Source organism: Suillus paluster (genome assembly GCF_016628075.1).
Source record: "Suillus paluster strain FC165 chromosome Unknown EDB91scaffold_46, whole genome shotgun sequence".
NCBI classification, from domain to species: Eukaryota; Fungi; Basidiomycota; class Agaricomycetes; order Boletales; family Suillaceae; genus Suillus; species Suillus paluster.
In genome coordinates this window covers 269,527-284,686 of record NW_024537606.1, presented here as the reverse complement: position 1 = coordinate 284,686, position 15,160 = coordinate 269,527, and the positions used below count along the sequence as shown (strand labels likewise).

The following is a 15,160-nucleotide window of genomic DNA, read 5'->3' as shown; positions in this document are numbered from 1 at the left end:
CATTGCCATCACCACCAGTCTGTGAGCGGTATTAGGAATCTGATTCAGCAACAACTCCAGCAACAACAGCAATAACAAAACAGGTATTTTTTCGTTTGAATTAATACTCTGCCTCTGACACTCCCGATTCAGATCTACACCCTCTCGTTGCCATTGCCGTTACTCCCAGCTGCCCTCGATCGTTTCTGGCACTGGCACACTCCATCATCGTTATATTTTCCTATTCGCTCTCCTGCTATGTCTACCATATCATAAGCACAATCTACGTAGTCTTGTAAAAATCATTTTGTATTTTGTTAGTTGAACCACCCGCAATTCAATTCTGAGAGTTTCAATATGATTTCAATAGTTTGAATTTTACTGGTCGAATTGAAACTAGCGCTGCATGTCGAAATTCTCTTGAAATAAAAATAAATTATTGGAAGACACCTGAGCGCTTGGAACTGTCTTTCGATGCCTTGCAAGGCATGTCATCTTGGAATTTTAGCACTGCCTTGGAAGGCAGACACAAGACCAAATGGGTCACTGCCAACCGGCTTATGGCAATTTCGGGTGTTCTTGCAAGTCAATCGTAATGCTGCCGGCAAATTGAAGCCTTTCAATCTATTTTAAGGAATGGCAACCCAAATTATATATTTCCGACATAATATTGACTAGGGTCCTAGCATATTCTGACAGACAATTCGGCGTGGAACGCGGTCACGTGGGTGACACGATTGCATTAAGTTGCATGTAATTTTGATGTAATTTATAAAGATTGTTTTTAGTCTCGACTCTCCGTTTAGCCTGCCTTTGAGATCAACACTCTCAGAGGCTCACATCCCTTTCCAATGGATGTCGACCCCGTAGTCCCGGATGCGAGTGAGGTTAAATTCGAAGCAGCTGAATCTCCCATTCAGTCGGAACAGGAGACGGTCACATCGGTGCATGGCCCTTCGAGCTCTCAGCTACCACCGTCAAGCTCGCAGATTAACGTGGATGACATGGAGCAGGAGTCACCAGCTGTTCAGAAGGTCTTAAATGACTCCACAACGCCTGCAAGCGTGAACAAGGATGATGCGAAGAGGCGTCACAAGGCCAAGGGAACGAGGAAAGCCTCCGAAAGGACCAGCAAGGATCCTGACAAAGGACGCCCTCACAAGCGGGCTAGGTCTGATCGCGTTATTGTAAAACACGAAGATTTTTATATCTTGGACGCCAATATTGTCATCGAGGTTGATGAGGTGCTGTTCAAGCTTCATCGATCGAGGCTGGTCACCAAGTCGTTATTATTCGCGCGGCTTCTTGAAAATCACGATAAAGATATCCCTCCGAACGACGATGTGTGGGTGGAAACCGATGGCGAAGCGACGGTGTACCACCTCTGTAACACTACCGCGGATGACCTTGCGGCTCTGTTGAAGTTCGATGATAACCCAATGTACTTACTTATCATTGTCTTCGCATGGACTATTCTGACTGTCTCTAGCGAATATTACTTCGAACCTCCCCCGTTCTTAGTTCTTGCCCCCATCCTCCGCGCAGCGACTGCCCTGCGCTTCGAATGGTATCGTGCCTGGGCAGCTCGAATTCTCGAACAGACATGGTCATCAAACCTGGTGGATTTGACCTCCGAGCGGAAGGAAAATGCTGCAGAAGTTATTGTTCTTGCTCGTTCATGTGGCGTGAATAGTGGTATGAAGCGTGCCTTGTACGAACTTGCCAGGACCCGACGGATTGGTCTGCCCGACGACGACGTTTCTGGGCAGCCAAGGCTCAAGCGGATCGGTCGTGCAGACGAAAGGCGTGTGGCGCTCGTGAGAGAGTTCTTGGTCACCACCTGGTCAAGGGTCGCTGTGCGAATTGACACATTTCCCTGCCTGGACGAAAAATGGAAGGCATCACTACGAGGTACTGCTTTATCTAGCGTTAAAGTTCTTTTCTGATCTCCGCCAGATACTGCAAAGATATGTCCACAAAAGAGGGCCCAACAGGCTACCTGGGACATACGTGTTCATGACTCTGGGCTGTACACAAGATTTCTATTCGATCCAGTTTGTGGTGTTCAGGCGTTGATCGACATTCCGTGGGAGGAGGAAGAATGGTGCTCGGATTGTATCCAGTTAAGACGAGCTGCTTGGACGATGATACGACAAGAGCTTTGGAATGACATGGACAAGTATATTGCTGATAACGAGTGATATTGGAGCAAGATGGCTTCACGAACTCTACCACCGAACAGACAAGTCTGAGACATGATGTACGTGTACGCTTCTTATGTGTACCGGCTACTGACTTTGACTGTCCTCCATTGTAGACTCTTGTTCGATGCATCGAACATGACTCATCCATTCCACTTTTTCTGAATCGCGAGCAAATGATTCCATGAACATTACTTATGCCTCTCTCTATGCAAGAATCATTTCTCTGACTTCATTGCTTCAGTACAGCTTTAGTCGTTCGTATTCATGTACGTAAATGTTGGTTCAGGTGCATTCAGGGGACGGAACTGGGTGAGCACCATGATGTTCTAGTCTTCGATTATCACTCAATCTACCTGACACCTGTAGCGGTGGAAGTCATTTGTCGCGTCATCCCCAAGCTACATTTACTCTCAAACGTGATCTAAACATGAATTTGTGAACGCTTTACCGTCTAATTCGGAGCGGCATCGATCAGTGAATCCTCAGTAATTATGTACCGAAGACATGCTGACAGAAACGATCTCCCCCAATGCTATTTAAGTTCCGGAAACGTTCGTCACCGTAGTCATTTTCTACCGACGTGCCTGTGCCACCATCAGACACTAGAGCTCAAAGTCAACGTCAGGTTGTTGCAATTGCTTGCGTGGTTCACCCATGTGGACAAGCGGTATTCATGGGTTCTCGAATGGATTCAAATTCTTAGATCTGTGCTGGCATCGTTGTCTTGAGGACTGAGCGCAACCACGACTTCACAGCTTTAAATGGGTTGCCCTCAAACAACTTCAGCTAGTGCACAAGAGAACTAAGAATGGGTATCGTGCCATAAGGATGCAACCACAAAACACCAGTGACTCAAAGATAGCGTAGGTCGCCACTTACCTTTGCGCGGAATCATCATCTCGACTCGGAGTGACACGGGCGACCTTCTCAGATCGCTCATCATCACCCACAGGTGTCTGCACGGATGAAGCAGGCACCTCGGCACGCTTCCTCTTCCTCTCTAACTTCGCCTTTTCCCTCTTCGTCAGCTGATCGAACTCATCTTGCAAATGCGCCTTTAACTTGCGCATGCTCCCAAACGCACGGTCGCATCTCCAGCAACAAAGATCGTCGTCCTTTAAGAGTGGCTCATACTGGCTACGATCGAGTTTAGCCATCTGACAGAAATCCCGAATTCTATCAGTACTACAGAATCCCCCTGCAGTGCAGACGCACCCTTCCATAATATGACGGCTCGGCATCGAACCACGAAATAACATCTTTCAAATGCAGAAAGAATCCCAGGCCAGGATGAAACGAATTGTAGTGCTTCTTCAGCTTCATCCTCGGGGAATACATGTCTGCAGAAAGCACATGCAAGTGCAGGTGTCTGAAACGACGCCATGACCATGAGATAAATTAAGAAACCACAGGATAGGATAGGTGAACGCTCACTCCATACTCGAAATTGGACGAAATCCCGTCCATATTTCCCACTTGAATTTGTACTTCTTCATCATCTCTTCCTCAATCATCTTCTTCACAGTATTCGCTTCTTCATTCAAGTTCATAAGCACCTCCTTTGCGACGCTTTTCTCGCATCGAAGTAAAGAACGTAGGTCCGCGAGATGGTGCGCGCTCAAGGGCGGCTTGATTCGGGGTAAGACCAGAAGGTGAAAGATGGATTTTGGGAACGAGTCAAAGACCGTCAAACATGTGTCTGAGTGCGAGAGTAGGATCGATGGTGGCAGAGTCGTTGGATCGAGTTTGGAAGCGTAGCTGCGAAAGATAGCAAGATTGGGGGCGGAAGGTACGGTCGTCATCTGTTGCAAAATATACTACGCTTCTGGGACAGTCGGACGAGGATCACAGTGATGCCACTAGACTGTGGTGCGACTCCACCGTGCAATAAGGATGCGCAGCGGTACCCGGATCATAGAAACGTATTACATCTACTTACGAACGTTTGCGCCATTCAATACATACAAAGGCATGGACCCTGGTTGACATAAAATGGTTAGGTGATCCCCGGATCGTTCATCCACGTACGTCAACGAAGCTTTGTTCTATGAACAAGGCTGGGATCGTCCCGGATCCTAGCTTGTTTTTTATGTAAGCCTGCAGGTTGAAGTCTAAGCAATAGATCGGTGGGGAAAGTCTGGAGCGGGCGGTGTGTAAGTATATGAGCCCGAATGACTGACATACTCAGTGATTGATCGAACATGATCATCGCGGACTATTGCGGATTCGCGGATTGATCGCGGAGAACTTGAGCGTTGCTCAAGGATCTCTCGGGGGGTCGCCGGCCCGGGCCCGGTGATCATGCAAATTCCAGTTCAGACTTGGTTCAAACTTCATTTTCACTGTTGTAGGCCACCGTTACCAGACTGGTGGAAGGACCCAGACCCTAAAAAGTTCTCTAAACAGGCCTTGCTATCTCGTGCACTCTGCCTGATTTCGGTAGCAAGACTGACTGTTGACCAGTACTGGCAATCTTTCACGGACGATAACGAATGGGAGAAACAGCAGAAGAAGATCATCGTTAGACTGTCTAATCATCATCCGTGTACTGATGCCATGACGTTGCAGGCAGGCTTTGTGGTGTTCTCTTAGTAGTCGAAATATGAAGAAATCCAACATCGGATTTGCAAATGCTCACTACTTCTGCTATCTTCGTTTCAACACAACCTCCCCTGGCATCATTTCTTCCATACACACCGCGCGGTTCCTATATTTTTGTCTTCTTTCGTGCATGCGCTCGGTGGCTTGATGTGTGGTTTAGCGGTGGTTAATATATACGAAGCCTGCGATCGGACATGGGCTAAAGATGTTGGTAATAAACCTGGCCTTGCGCGTATTTATATTTACATTCACATAATTGCAGGTCTTGACGGCTTCGCACTTTCGATCATGCTGTACACTTCTATTCATCAGCTGGCCGAGTATATTCCTCACCGTCTCTATCATCTTCTTGAATGTTAGGTGAGTAGTTGATCCTTGCGCGGAGATGTATCTTGATGTTGTACCCCATAGCTCTTCTGATTGCATGTTATACTCCAGGAATGTGGTGGGTTCAATGCTTGGCTACAATAGAAGTCTTGTCCTGGGCATAGCTGCCACCTCTCTTTGCCTGGTGGGCAGGTCTTTAGGAGCATTGGCGAAGAGCGCGGAGAGGCACTGGAGTGGGTTGTATATACATATGCAGATATTCCCTCGCTGACCCTCGTTCTTCTTGGGGTACAGATAAATAGTAGGCTATGTTCATGTACTGTCGATGCATGCTGCCGTGCGACGTGATGCCAAGATTGCTACAGTGCCATGCTTTGGTGAGAAATGTGTATGTACTTGCTTCATGCGCGATTCTCGCTGATATTATCGCCAACTCCAGTCAACCATACTAGAAAGATGGGGGCCATGGCCAGCAGGTAAGGCGAGATGTCTTGTTATATCCCATGCTCTTGCGTTCAGTGTTCACCTCACAATTTTTCGACGTCAAAAGGACTGTTCAAGAGCGCGACATGACGGGCGTTGCCTCCAGTGAACTTTCAAACGATGTTATTTCAGAGCAAGAGACCTTCAATTTTCAGCTCATAGATTATGATTCTACCGTAGAAATCTGAACTCTCCTCGAAAACGAGTTTCATGCTCTGAATTCCCTTCCCTGGCAATCCGTCTCTATGGGTTATCAAGTCGAAAACTTGCCGTCTGTTTGCATCCTCTGGGTGGATATATGTCCATGTCTGCCATTCGGGCCTATCTGACGCTTCGCACACCGCCGAGTCTACATTTCGTTCCGACAAAACCCCCCTGGAAGATGATGGTGACACGCCTGGGTATCGCTGGCTTTTCGAACGTTAGATGGATATACTGCCCAGGACCCTAATATCTGAGGTCAATGAGGTCTCGGAACGAGGGAACGTCGTTATACCTGTTGTGATGTCCAGCACGTTTCTGGATTATTGTCCGTGAGGTGTTTCTTCCCCGTGGATTTTTCCAACGTGGAACTGACTCTGGTAGTCAAATTGTGAGGACTATTTTCTCCCGCGAGACAATTACTGACTTGACATCCTGTGGATTAGTTGATATCAACGATATATAACTGTTATCCATCGTTGATCTTCACGAGCAAGTGCTGTCGGAGGCATTGGGCTATCGGAAGGCGATAGAACTGGCAGGTTATTCTCACGCATCAAATCGTCGAGGTTCATCTTTTTCAATGACTGCATCGATACCACTTGGCTTTCCAGAGCATTAATAAATGATTCACAGTTGATACTCGAAGCTGTTTTTTCCGCGTTATCTAAACATGAATATGCAGTGTCAGTCGCATTTACCAGTGAGATTGATTTTCTCCCAGTATCCTCGCCCACCCCCGCCACTCCGTCTTATTTGGCATCCCCGCGGCCTCTGGTTCACTCAAAGGCACAAGGGCCCGCAGGAACGCCTACCACAGGCATTAGTGCCTTCCATAGTACTGCACAGCTGGCCTCCGCTGAAGGGACTTCGTCGCGTTGAGTGCAGTATGCGGGTTCGCTCTGCGTCGAAACATTTTATATATATCGCGTTGTTGTACTCTGGTGCCGTAGTATTATTTTGGTCGAGCCCTCATGTCGATATAATTTGTGCTTGTGTCTGCATTTAAACCTTGAATAATCAATTCTAAGATTGAGTAGCGGCTTTGTAACAAACATATTTCTGATCAGTTGTTGAAAAGCTTCGACTTAATTTCCAGTCTGTCTTTGACACCAACGGAATGGGCAGTAATGTCGCAAATTGCTCGACTTTAATTCCTTCTTACCGTGCATAATGAATGTGTATATTATAACCTATAAATTACCATAATAACGAGTGCGCACTGCGCAAGTGGTACGTCATGCCGTAGAATATAAAGTGAATGTGTGCAATGCGCTATGCCATGGAGTACGAAATGAATGTGTGTAGTTTGTGGAGTGTAGTGACACTATACACGATGAGTTGACAGCATGCGGACAGTGGATAATGTAAATGAGATATGAAACGAACGCCATATCTCATCGTTGACTAGGAACAGAAGGAGAAACATGCTAGTTCTGGGGAGGTTCTTCAGACGAAAATTGGTCAATAATCCACTGCGTTACCAGGACCGCTACATCTGGCTCGAGGCCTACCAAGATAGCGGCGAGCTCTTCTGCGGCGGCAGTTTCTGCTGCAGTCTCTGTTGGTTCAGACGACGCAGGGACGGCAAGTAACGAATTCGTAATAACGGCCATTCTTTGCGACTCCGTAACTTTGTCCGCCTGGGGCGGGATTTGCACGTTATCTATGACATTTGATGTCGTCGATCCAATAGATATTGATGCGGCGGTTGCGGGCGCGCAGAAGGTGAAAGGCGTAGTGGGTGCCGCAGGTGAAGCGGAAGCGGAATTCGTTGAACCTTGACTAATGGCTGAGCATAGTGACTGCGCACCCGTCTCTAGCTCTAGGCGTTGCCTTGCACAGAGCGAATCTCTCCAGTGCCTCGTCAAGGCATCCGTCCTGCTGAACCTAATCACAACTATTATGAGACGCATTTATTTGAGAGAGGGGACACGCACGTCATGGAACAATAAGGGCAAGCCAAGTGCCCTGGTTTGACACCTTGATGCTTGGTCGACTTGAAGTGCTTCCGATAACTGGTCGCAATGATTACTTTGCCACACTGGTCCCTAAGACACTTGAATAACTGATTGCCGTGTTTGTCCGTCTCTCTTAGGGGTTGCTGTCCCCAAAATGAGTATTCAGCCTCACAAGATGAAAAGGAAGCTTACAAATTCCATGTCCCGCGATATGTCATAGAGCTTGGCTCTCTTTCTTGGTCTGTAGCCTTCACAGTCTTCCCCGACGCGCTTTTGACTGGCCGGCGCCAACGAAACAGTTACTTGAGGCAGAGAGGAGGAAGTAAAGCCCATTGCGAGCTCAGAACCGTGATGCTGGTAAGGGGGCGGAAATGCGGCAAAAGATTCTGAGGGGAAGGAAGGTTGATTGTACTGGAGAGGCGCGGATAGATGTTGGGGGGGTAGACCAGCTATAGATTTCGATGTGTACGGATTAATAAAAGACTGAACGCATGTGGGAGGATAAGGAAAATTGTATGCGGCTTGGAACGGATAATGCGGATATCCAGCACCCACGCCCGAGGATGCGACTTGGGCATGTGGGGGAGCGGCGACATGCACCATGTTAGGCGGGAGGACGCAGGGGTTCGTGCGCTTGCGCTGTGGCATTGCCGGGTTGAGGAACGTATGCGGGCTGGGGATAGGGCATTTGACCCATATACATTGTATTCGGCATAAATCCGTTGTTGTTTCGAACGGGTAGGGGAGGAAAGTTGCGTGCGCTCATCTGGAGGCAAGATACAGTTAGAAAATGTAGGTGATGAAGATAGGAATAAACACACCTGGCCAGCAGATAATAACTTGAGAGTGAGAGTGCGCACGCGTTCAGTGGCAGGTGGAGGTTAGTGGATATGAGAATCAAGGCTACCGGAACAGTATTTATATGTGCGTCGAGGGCTACTTTGAAAGTACCCTCGCGCTGCTTGTACTGTGGATACTTTCGTTTTGTGGAAGATTTCCTGTGGACCACTATTATTCACTAAAAACTGGCAGTGGTCTTTTGCTCGACCGGTTAGGCTATGTGCCCACCCCTGACGTGTTCATTGTTGTTACAATTCCACGATACAAAGACGAGATGCACGCTGTGGATGCATTGCCCTAGCGGGAGCGAACAACACTCCGATGGAAAACTCCACAGTACAACCTTTGGTATCACCTTCTAAACCCATGATTTGATGGAAAGCTCACCAGTAGCCCGACTCAAGCGCCAAGCGCCACAGGTAAGAACATCCTCACTGCACTTTTTGTGAGTACTCACCTTGTGTTGGTTTAAAGCTTGATACACTGTAACATCCTGTCTTAAATTCAACCACAAAACATTACTTCCTGTTTCCAACCACACAAGTTGAAGGAAATCGCCAACCTCCATCCAACATTGGTAGATTCAAGCAAATATTTGCCGGTGCCACCCTACTGGGAGCTTACAAGTGACCTCCCATTATGTTGCCTATATCTGGTTGAAGGATAGCAAGATAATAGCAGTTGCAAGGGTTAAATTTTCTGACCCAGAAGGACAGGAGATATGCTGAACGGTAAGGGAAACTTACAGCTAAAATTCCCTTATCAACATTATCGACACCAGGGAGCGTAGAAGAAGCCCTTCATCGTTAAACAGTTGGGACGCTTTTTTGCACTGTTAGGGCTGGTAACAAACTCCAGAAGGGACATCCGCATATCCTGTCGATGGCGCGGCCTGAGCCAAGAGGTCTGGATTGGATGGAGCACCAACATACGCAGGAGATAGGCGGCCACGTCATGACAGAATGGGTCAAGATCGGTTATAATATCCTCATAACAGTCCTATTCTTCCCCTCCGCGTCCGTTTACCTTGTGGTACGTGGTGCACATCAGAAATCCATATCAAAACCACGCACCGCGGGCCGGGGCACACTATGGCTGCCTCTCTCTCTTGGGGCAAACTTGCATAAACAGGCTGTGGATGATTCGGTTGCGTAGATTTTTGACATTAGACGGTCATCATCGAACGGGTACTCATGCGTAACGAATCTTCCTTCGATGCGTGCGCCGTGCATAGACTGGAGCCCGGAGGAAAACTGTCATACTGATTACATAAGCACACACGCTCCTTGAATATTGAATTCCAGCTCGGACTCGGAAGCTCTGAGTCTGACGCAGAGCCCGACGCGCAGTGGAACTGGAGTAGAATATGCGTACCCTGCCCAAACGCCTGTACACGTACTCCCAATTACAGCACTGACGCTAGGATTGCAAAGGACTCCTGATCATTGAAATCTTCAGTAGGTAACCATTGACCAAGGCATGTCGAGTTGCTCAGCACTGTCATATAACAAAGAAACCCAGGCGGACTTATCGCATTTGATATATTTATTATCATGACAGAACTTTAGAAGGCCCTCTTGGAGTCTCGCGGTAAGATGCGAGTTTTGACGCCCATCTATCACACAGCACAAACACAGCAGCACACTGCCTGCCCCATCTTATAAACCTCAAGAGTTTGTCCTTCACTGGAAAGCATAACTATTACCCAACTTACACACTATGTGGTCCTGGGACACTCAGCCGAATTCGCATGCGCAACGCAAGTTCATCGAACTTATATTCGATCGAACCGGAAAGTTTCCTAACTGGGACCCTCCATCAGAAATTCCAGTGCGTGTTATCAGTGGCTCATATGTTCTCTCGTTACATGTTGACGTTGAACAGGTTGGGTCATATGGAAGGATCGACAAAGCCACGGGCAACTTGATCCCCCAAGGCTCCATCTACTCAGACGATTTCAAACAACGTCTCGTCGATGCAGGTATCAACCCTGAGTCTGGCGAGCATCTTCCCGAGGAATGTCCGGAGGAGTCTGAATTCACGACTTGGTCCAAAAATGTGAGACGAATCGAATTGAACGTTGATTCTCAAGCGTGAGTTGCCAAGTCCTTAGTATTCGATCATCTTTGACATCGCATTCTGATTGGCTCCACCAGAGGTATCCCTGGGATTGCCACTGCTGCAATAAAAGGGACATGGCAAGTCAAGAAAGGCACCACTGGCGCTGTCTTGCTCATGAATAACCCTCGCATCAAACGCATTACTTCAGACGCCCTTACGAAGCTCGCGCGCATTCAGCTTCTTCAATCCATGCATCTCGTCACCAAAGCCTTCTATTGTCCCGCCTTCTCCTTGTACCTCTCAGATACAAGTGAGTAGCGCTATCCTATTAGAAATAAAATATACTCATTCTGGGGCAGGCGGCGACAGTTTCTCCATAGCTCTTCTAGGTTCCGCGCCTGTTCTGGCGCCTGTGGTCACTGTTGAGGCGGCGGCTTCGATGAGATGGTGGAGTGACGCACAAACTGGATTAGCACGCAACGGATGCAAGACGGAGCATTGCTTCACCCCTTTGTATGAACTTCTGCATGTTAGGCACCCTCGTAACAGGCGAACATCACCATCCCCAGTACGCACAGGTGAAATGCTGTGAGTGGGCTCATTTCTTCCACGAGACGGACGCATTGGCTAACTGAGGAGCATGCTAGGTGGATCGCCCCTCCCCTCCCGTGGGCGCCTCTCCGCGAGGATGGCACAGAGGTGCCGATATACATCAACGTGAGTATCACATTTTATCGGACAATTTCTGTATTTGACGACTCCTTACACAGGAGAACACGGATAGCAGTGAATCTGATGAGGAATAAGGTGGCCAAGACCACACCCGCAGGGGGAACCAGTGGCGGAGTTTATGCTAAGATGCGTGACGAGTCTGTATCATACTGTAATACCGGCGACAAGTATTTATAACTTCCTTATGGCCTATGGCCTGTACAATATGCTCTCGATGCGCCGGAATATCATTCTATGTCTCATCTGCATGTTTTGGAGCCCTCACATAACTTTACCAAACACTTCTTACAGCATAGTCCGAGTGAGTCTCAACCACTGGTGCGTGAACAAATACTATGATCCGTTGTTCCAGTGAAATCTGATTCTTGCGCAACACAGCCTTGTGCAATGTCCAGCGCGTACGCAGCCCAATCTTCCTGAACTACTTATCAACTGGCCAGGTTGTCATAAGAGCAGAAACAATTTGCCTTATAATCGTCGCTGTCGACAGATCTACTTACTGCATGGAACCTATCACACCGCAAAATCCGGAGAATTGCATTGCCGCAGCCAAAGCCGCAGCGATGGGATGGATTGCCTCATCAGGGCTCGATGTATGTCCCTGATCATTACAGGTCGGCCGCGCATTGCAAAGGAAGATTCAAACGAGCGTTCCATGGGTCCATGGGTGACCCACTGGTTACGATTCTGAAGTTATGCAATTGTGCAATACTCACATGTGCTTGAGGGGTGCTCAGGTTAGCAGTTGCGACAGCGTGATGGATCAGCCACCCAAATCAGAAGCGTGCTCTCCCAGTCTGGAGATATGATTGCCAATATTGTCAACAGAACGGCAGTGCTGAAGCAACAACATAAAGATCAGAAAGTTAAACTCGGGCAGTTTTGCCAAGTGTCCCCTTGCCAAGAAGAAGCTCCATAGTACGTGACGTAGCTGAGGTTGCTGCGGCTTCCATCGACAACGCTGCGTGTAGTGCCTACCCGATTACCTGCGGGTACGGTCCTGGGCTACACAACAGCAGGCGCTGGGATGAAAGACTCGGATACAACCCCACCAAGGCATGTAATCGCTCCGCACTGCGATAACACCTGGAAAACCCAGGCGAACTGGCCATGATCAATCATGTTTATTTGAACGGACCTACAACGTATAGTACTTACCCCGTCTTTAGAATAAAATATCAAAAGGCTCTCACGTCGCGGTAAGATGCATCCGGATTTTGACGCCCGCCGCATACAGCTGCCATACACTATCAAATTTGTAAGTAACATCCTCTTAAAATCTCCCGTTGGTCATTCACTAGCAAACCACACCCACCATGCAATTGTGGACCTGGCTCACCGAGCCGAATTCGCATGCACAACGCAAGTTCATCGAGCTTATATTCGACCGAACTGGAAAGTATCCCAACTGGGATCCACCCTCGGAAATTCCAGTACGTGTTACCAGTGGCTCACATCTACGTTCGTTACATGTTGACGCTGAGCAGGTTGGGTCATACGGAAGGATCAACAGAGCCACCGGCAACTTGGATATCCAAGGCTCCATCTACTCAGACGATTTCAAACCGCTTCTTATCAGTGCAGGTATCGACCCCGGATCTAACATACATCGTCCCAAAGACTGTCCTGAAGAGTCTGAATTTACGACTTGGTCTAAAAACGTCAGGAGACTCGAATTGAACGTCAATTCTCATGCGTGAGTTGCCAAGTCGTCAGTCTTGATACCGCATTCCGATCGGCTCTACCAGAGGTGTACCTGGAATTGCCACAGCTAGTATCAAAGGAACATGGCAGGTCAAGAAGGGGTCCACTGGCGCTGTCTTACTCATGAATAAACCTCGCATAAAACATATTACTTCAGAGGTCCTCGGGAAACTTGCGGGCATTGAGCTCCTTCAATCCATGCACCTTGTTACCAAGGTCTTTTATTGTCCTGCCTTCTCATTGTATCTCTCAGATAAAAGTCAGTGCGTCATACCGTCAGAAACTAATGTACTCATTTAGGTGCAGGCGGAGAGAATATCAGCATTGCTCTTCTAGCTTCCGCCCCCGCTGTGGCGCCCGTGGGCACCCTGGAAGCGAAGGCTACGATGAAATGGTGGAGTGACACGCAAGCTGGATTAGCACGCAACGGATGCAAGACGGAGCATTGCTTCACCCCTCTGTATGAACTCTTACATGTTAGGCACCCCCGCAACAGGCGGACATCACTATCGCCAGTACGCACAGGCGAACAATTGTGAGTGCACTCATTGCTTCAGCGAGGGTGACGTGTTGGCTAAAAAAAGAGCATGCTAGATGGATTGCCCCTCCCCTCCCGTGGGCGCCTCTCGATGAGGAGGGAAATGAGGTTCCGGTATACATCAACGTGAGTGTCACATCTTACTGCCCAATTTCTGTATTTGACGACTCCTTGCACAGGAGAACACGGATAGCGATACCAGTGAACCTGAGGAGGAATAAGGTGGCCAAGTACACACCCAAATGGAAAACCATTGGCAGTAATGTCCAAATACTCACTCGCTTTCTAAAGCACAGATTGACGAGCGTGCATCATATTTGTAACACCAGCAACAAGCATTGTGACCGTCACGGACTGTACAAATACTCAATATCACTAGCCTTCCAATAACTCCAGCGTGCCCGCCATCTAAGACTCCATTGCAATGCCGTAGAGCCCACTCAGCTGTACTGTTCAAAAGAGCGGCCTGGCGATCTAAATAGTGAATTGTGAGCGTCTACAAGGTATAGATTACCCCGTTATCTCAAGCTAGCCGGCTATAGCCTATACGATAGCATCCCACAGCTTGCATAGGATGCTGTTAAGTCTTGTGCAATTCAAGTTCACCAACACCTTCAGCGGTCAGGGGACTGCGAGCCAGAACTCAGTCCTCAGAGGACATCTTAGATACCTCGGCTCAACGTGTCATATCAAGTGGAATGTAGACGGGCACTCAGCAGGATAATCAAGGGCGTCACAGGTGTACCTGCTGGCCAATGACTGTACCATCTTCTGCTGCCTTTGGAGGTCAGAGAACAGAACTTTTATCCCAGCGATTGGGGGTTACTAATGATCAACAAAATTCAAATTCCCCACCCTGGTCGTAGATATGGTTGACATATGGACAGAATCTATCTGTGTGAAGCAGATCTGTGCAGCGTACGTTTTTCTTTTGTTTTTAACCAAGTCTGGCATAGTGACATTTATCCAGAATGATGAAGATCAGATCGAGTTTGAGGTCATCAAGGTTTAGAGCGAAGTCTAGTTTATCAGTTGTACTGAAGATTGTGCGGTCCTCGTCAATTGGATAACAATGCACAGGACAGATTGCCGTACAATAATCCAGTACTCATTCTCCTCGCAGCAAGGGACTGGTTTTGATCGTTCAGATGAAACGCCCGGTCTGTTCGACAGGAGCTAGAATGCGGTCACAACACACATCACCTACATGGGATGGGATAGTTCCTGGTCTGGACTCGGGGTTTCATACACACGCTGATAAGAATCGTTTCATATAACGCGTCAATCTTTGACGGATGAGGTATATTTATGCATCAAGCTAACGAAAAGCGACGGCGTGCCGCCGCCATCAACACGTTCGGTCGCCAAAACCGTACCGAACTCTGCGGAGAAGCTTGTAGTGAAAGTGTGGGGAGTTGTGCTTTTTGTTATCCCGGCCGAACGCCGTAACAGCGCCACAGGTAGGAACGTGGACCGAGTATGTCGCGTGTCGAAAATGACATCATCAGTCCCGAACGACCGCACGGTGT

General features: G+C 48.2%; 6 protein-coding genes across 6 annotated transcripts; 3 read left to right on the top strand and 3 right to left on the bottom strand.

Moving 5' to 3' along the window:
• Positions 1 to 830: 830 nt before the first annotated feature.
• EDB91DRAFT_1250771 (uncharacterized protein) lies at positions 831 to 2,180 on the top strand (the record flags this gene model as incomplete). Its single annotated transcript, XM_041323265.1, has 3 exons — positions 831 to 1,420; positions 1,469 to 1,890; positions 1,936 to 2,180. The coding sequence occupies 3 exons, from the start codon at positions 831 to 833 to the stop codon at positions 2,178 to 2,180; spliced, it is 1,257 nt and encodes a 418-aa protein (XP_041174986.1).
• Positions 2,181 to 2,984: 804 nt separating this feature from the next.
• Positions 2,985 to 4,092, bottom strand: EDB91DRAFT_577812 (uncharacterized protein). Its single transcript, XM_041327770.1, has 3 exons — positions 3,618 to 4,092; positions 3,399 to 3,552; positions 2,985 to 3,340 (listed from the first exon to the last, which is right to left on the bottom strand). The coding sequence occupies exons 1-3, from the start codon at positions 3,983 to 3,985 to the stop codon at positions 3,059 to 3,061; spliced, it is 804 nt and encodes a 267-aa protein (XP_041174985.1). The 5' UTR covers positions 3,986 to 4,092; the 3' UTR covers positions 2,985 to 3,058.
• A 1,630-nt stretch (positions 4,093 to 5,722) lies between these two features.
• On the bottom strand, positions 5,723 to 6,272 carry EDB91DRAFT_1238347 (uncharacterized protein; the record flags this gene model as incomplete). The annotated part of the gene is made up of 4 exons (XM_041321699.1): positions 5,723 to 5,902; positions 5,934 to 6,041; positions 6,091 to 6,193; positions 6,223 to 6,272. The coding sequence occupies 4 exons, from the start codon at positions 6,270 to 6,272 to the stop codon at positions 5,723 to 5,725; spliced, it is 441 nt and encodes a 146-aa protein (XP_041174984.1).
• A 1,560-nt stretch (positions 6,273 to 7,832) lies between these two features.
• Positions 7,833 to 8,834, bottom strand: EDB91DRAFT_577751 (uncharacterized protein). Its single transcript, XM_041327768.1, has 2 exons — positions 8,578 to 8,834; positions 7,833 to 8,522 (listed from the first exon to the last, which is right to left on the bottom strand). Exon 2 carries the CDS (start codon positions 8,402 to 8,404, stop codon positions 7,925 to 7,927), a length of 480 nt encoding a protein of 159 aa, XP_041174983.1. The 5' UTR covers positions 8,405 to 8,522; positions 8,578 to 8,834; the 3' UTR covers positions 7,833 to 7,924.
• Positions 8,835 to 9,888: 1,054 nt separating this feature from the next.
• On the top strand, positions 9,889 to 11,693 carry EDB91DRAFT_1146121 (uncharacterized protein). The gene is made up of 6 exons (XM_041319219.1): positions 9,889 to 10,426; positions 10,481 to 10,689; positions 10,753 to 10,967; positions 11,017 to 11,245; positions 11,305 to 11,374; positions 11,428 to 11,693. Exons 1-6 carry the CDS (start codon positions 10,316 to 10,318, stop codon positions 11,461 to 11,463), a joined length of 870 nt encoding a protein of 289 aa, XP_041174982.1. The 5' UTR covers positions 9,889 to 10,315; the 3' UTR covers positions 11,464 to 11,693.
• A 1,012-nt stretch (positions 11,694 to 12,705) lies between these two features.
• EDB91DRAFT_1083945 (uncharacterized protein) lies at positions 12,706 to 13,852 on the top strand (the record flags this gene model as incomplete). The annotated part of the gene is made up of 6 exons (XM_041315694.1): positions 12,706 to 12,822; positions 12,877 to 13,085; positions 13,138 to 13,352; positions 13,394 to 13,628; positions 13,688 to 13,757; positions 13,811 to 13,852. 6 exons carry the CDS (start codon positions 12,706 to 12,708, stop codon positions 13,850 to 13,852), a joined length of 888 nt encoding a protein of 295 aa, XP_041174981.1.
• Positions 13,853 to 15,160: the final 1,308 nt, after the last annotated feature.

What these genes read in the sequence shown, in the direction of transcription:
- EDB91DRAFT_577812 (XM_041327770.1), bottom strand. Translation starts at nt 3,985, where the DNA reads ATGACGACCGTACCTTCCGCCCCCAATCTTGCTATCTTTCGCAGCTAC. An exon ending in CGTCCAATTTCGAGTATGGA is followed by an intron (nt 3,553 to 3,617) that starts GTGAGCGTTCAC and finishes GCGTCGTTTCAG; the next exon opens with ACACCTGCACTTGCATGTGC. An exon ending in AGCCGTCATATTATGGAAGG is followed by an intron (nt 3,341 to 3,398) that starts GTGCGTCTGCAC and finishes GATTTCTGTCAG; the next exon opens with ATGGCTAAACTCGATCGTAG.
- EDB91DRAFT_1146121 (XM_041319219.1), top strand. Translation starts at nt 10,316, where the DNA reads ATGTGGTCCTGGGACACTCAGCCGAATTCGCATGCGCAACGCAAGTTC. An exon ending in ACCCTCCATCAGAAATTCCA is followed by an intron (nt 10,427 to 10,480) that starts GTGCGTGTTATC and finishes GACGTTGAACAG; the next exon opens with GTTGGGTCATATGGAAGGAT. An exon ending in CTTGTACCTCTCAGATACAA is followed by an intron (nt 10,968 to 11,016) that starts GTGAGTAGCGCT and finishes ATTCTGGGGCAG; the next exon opens with GCGGCGACAGTTTCTCCATA.
- EDB91DRAFT_577751 (XM_041327768.1), bottom strand. Translation starts at nt 8,404, where the DNA reads ATGCCACAGCGCAAGCGCACGAACCCCTGCGTCCTCCCGCCTAACATG.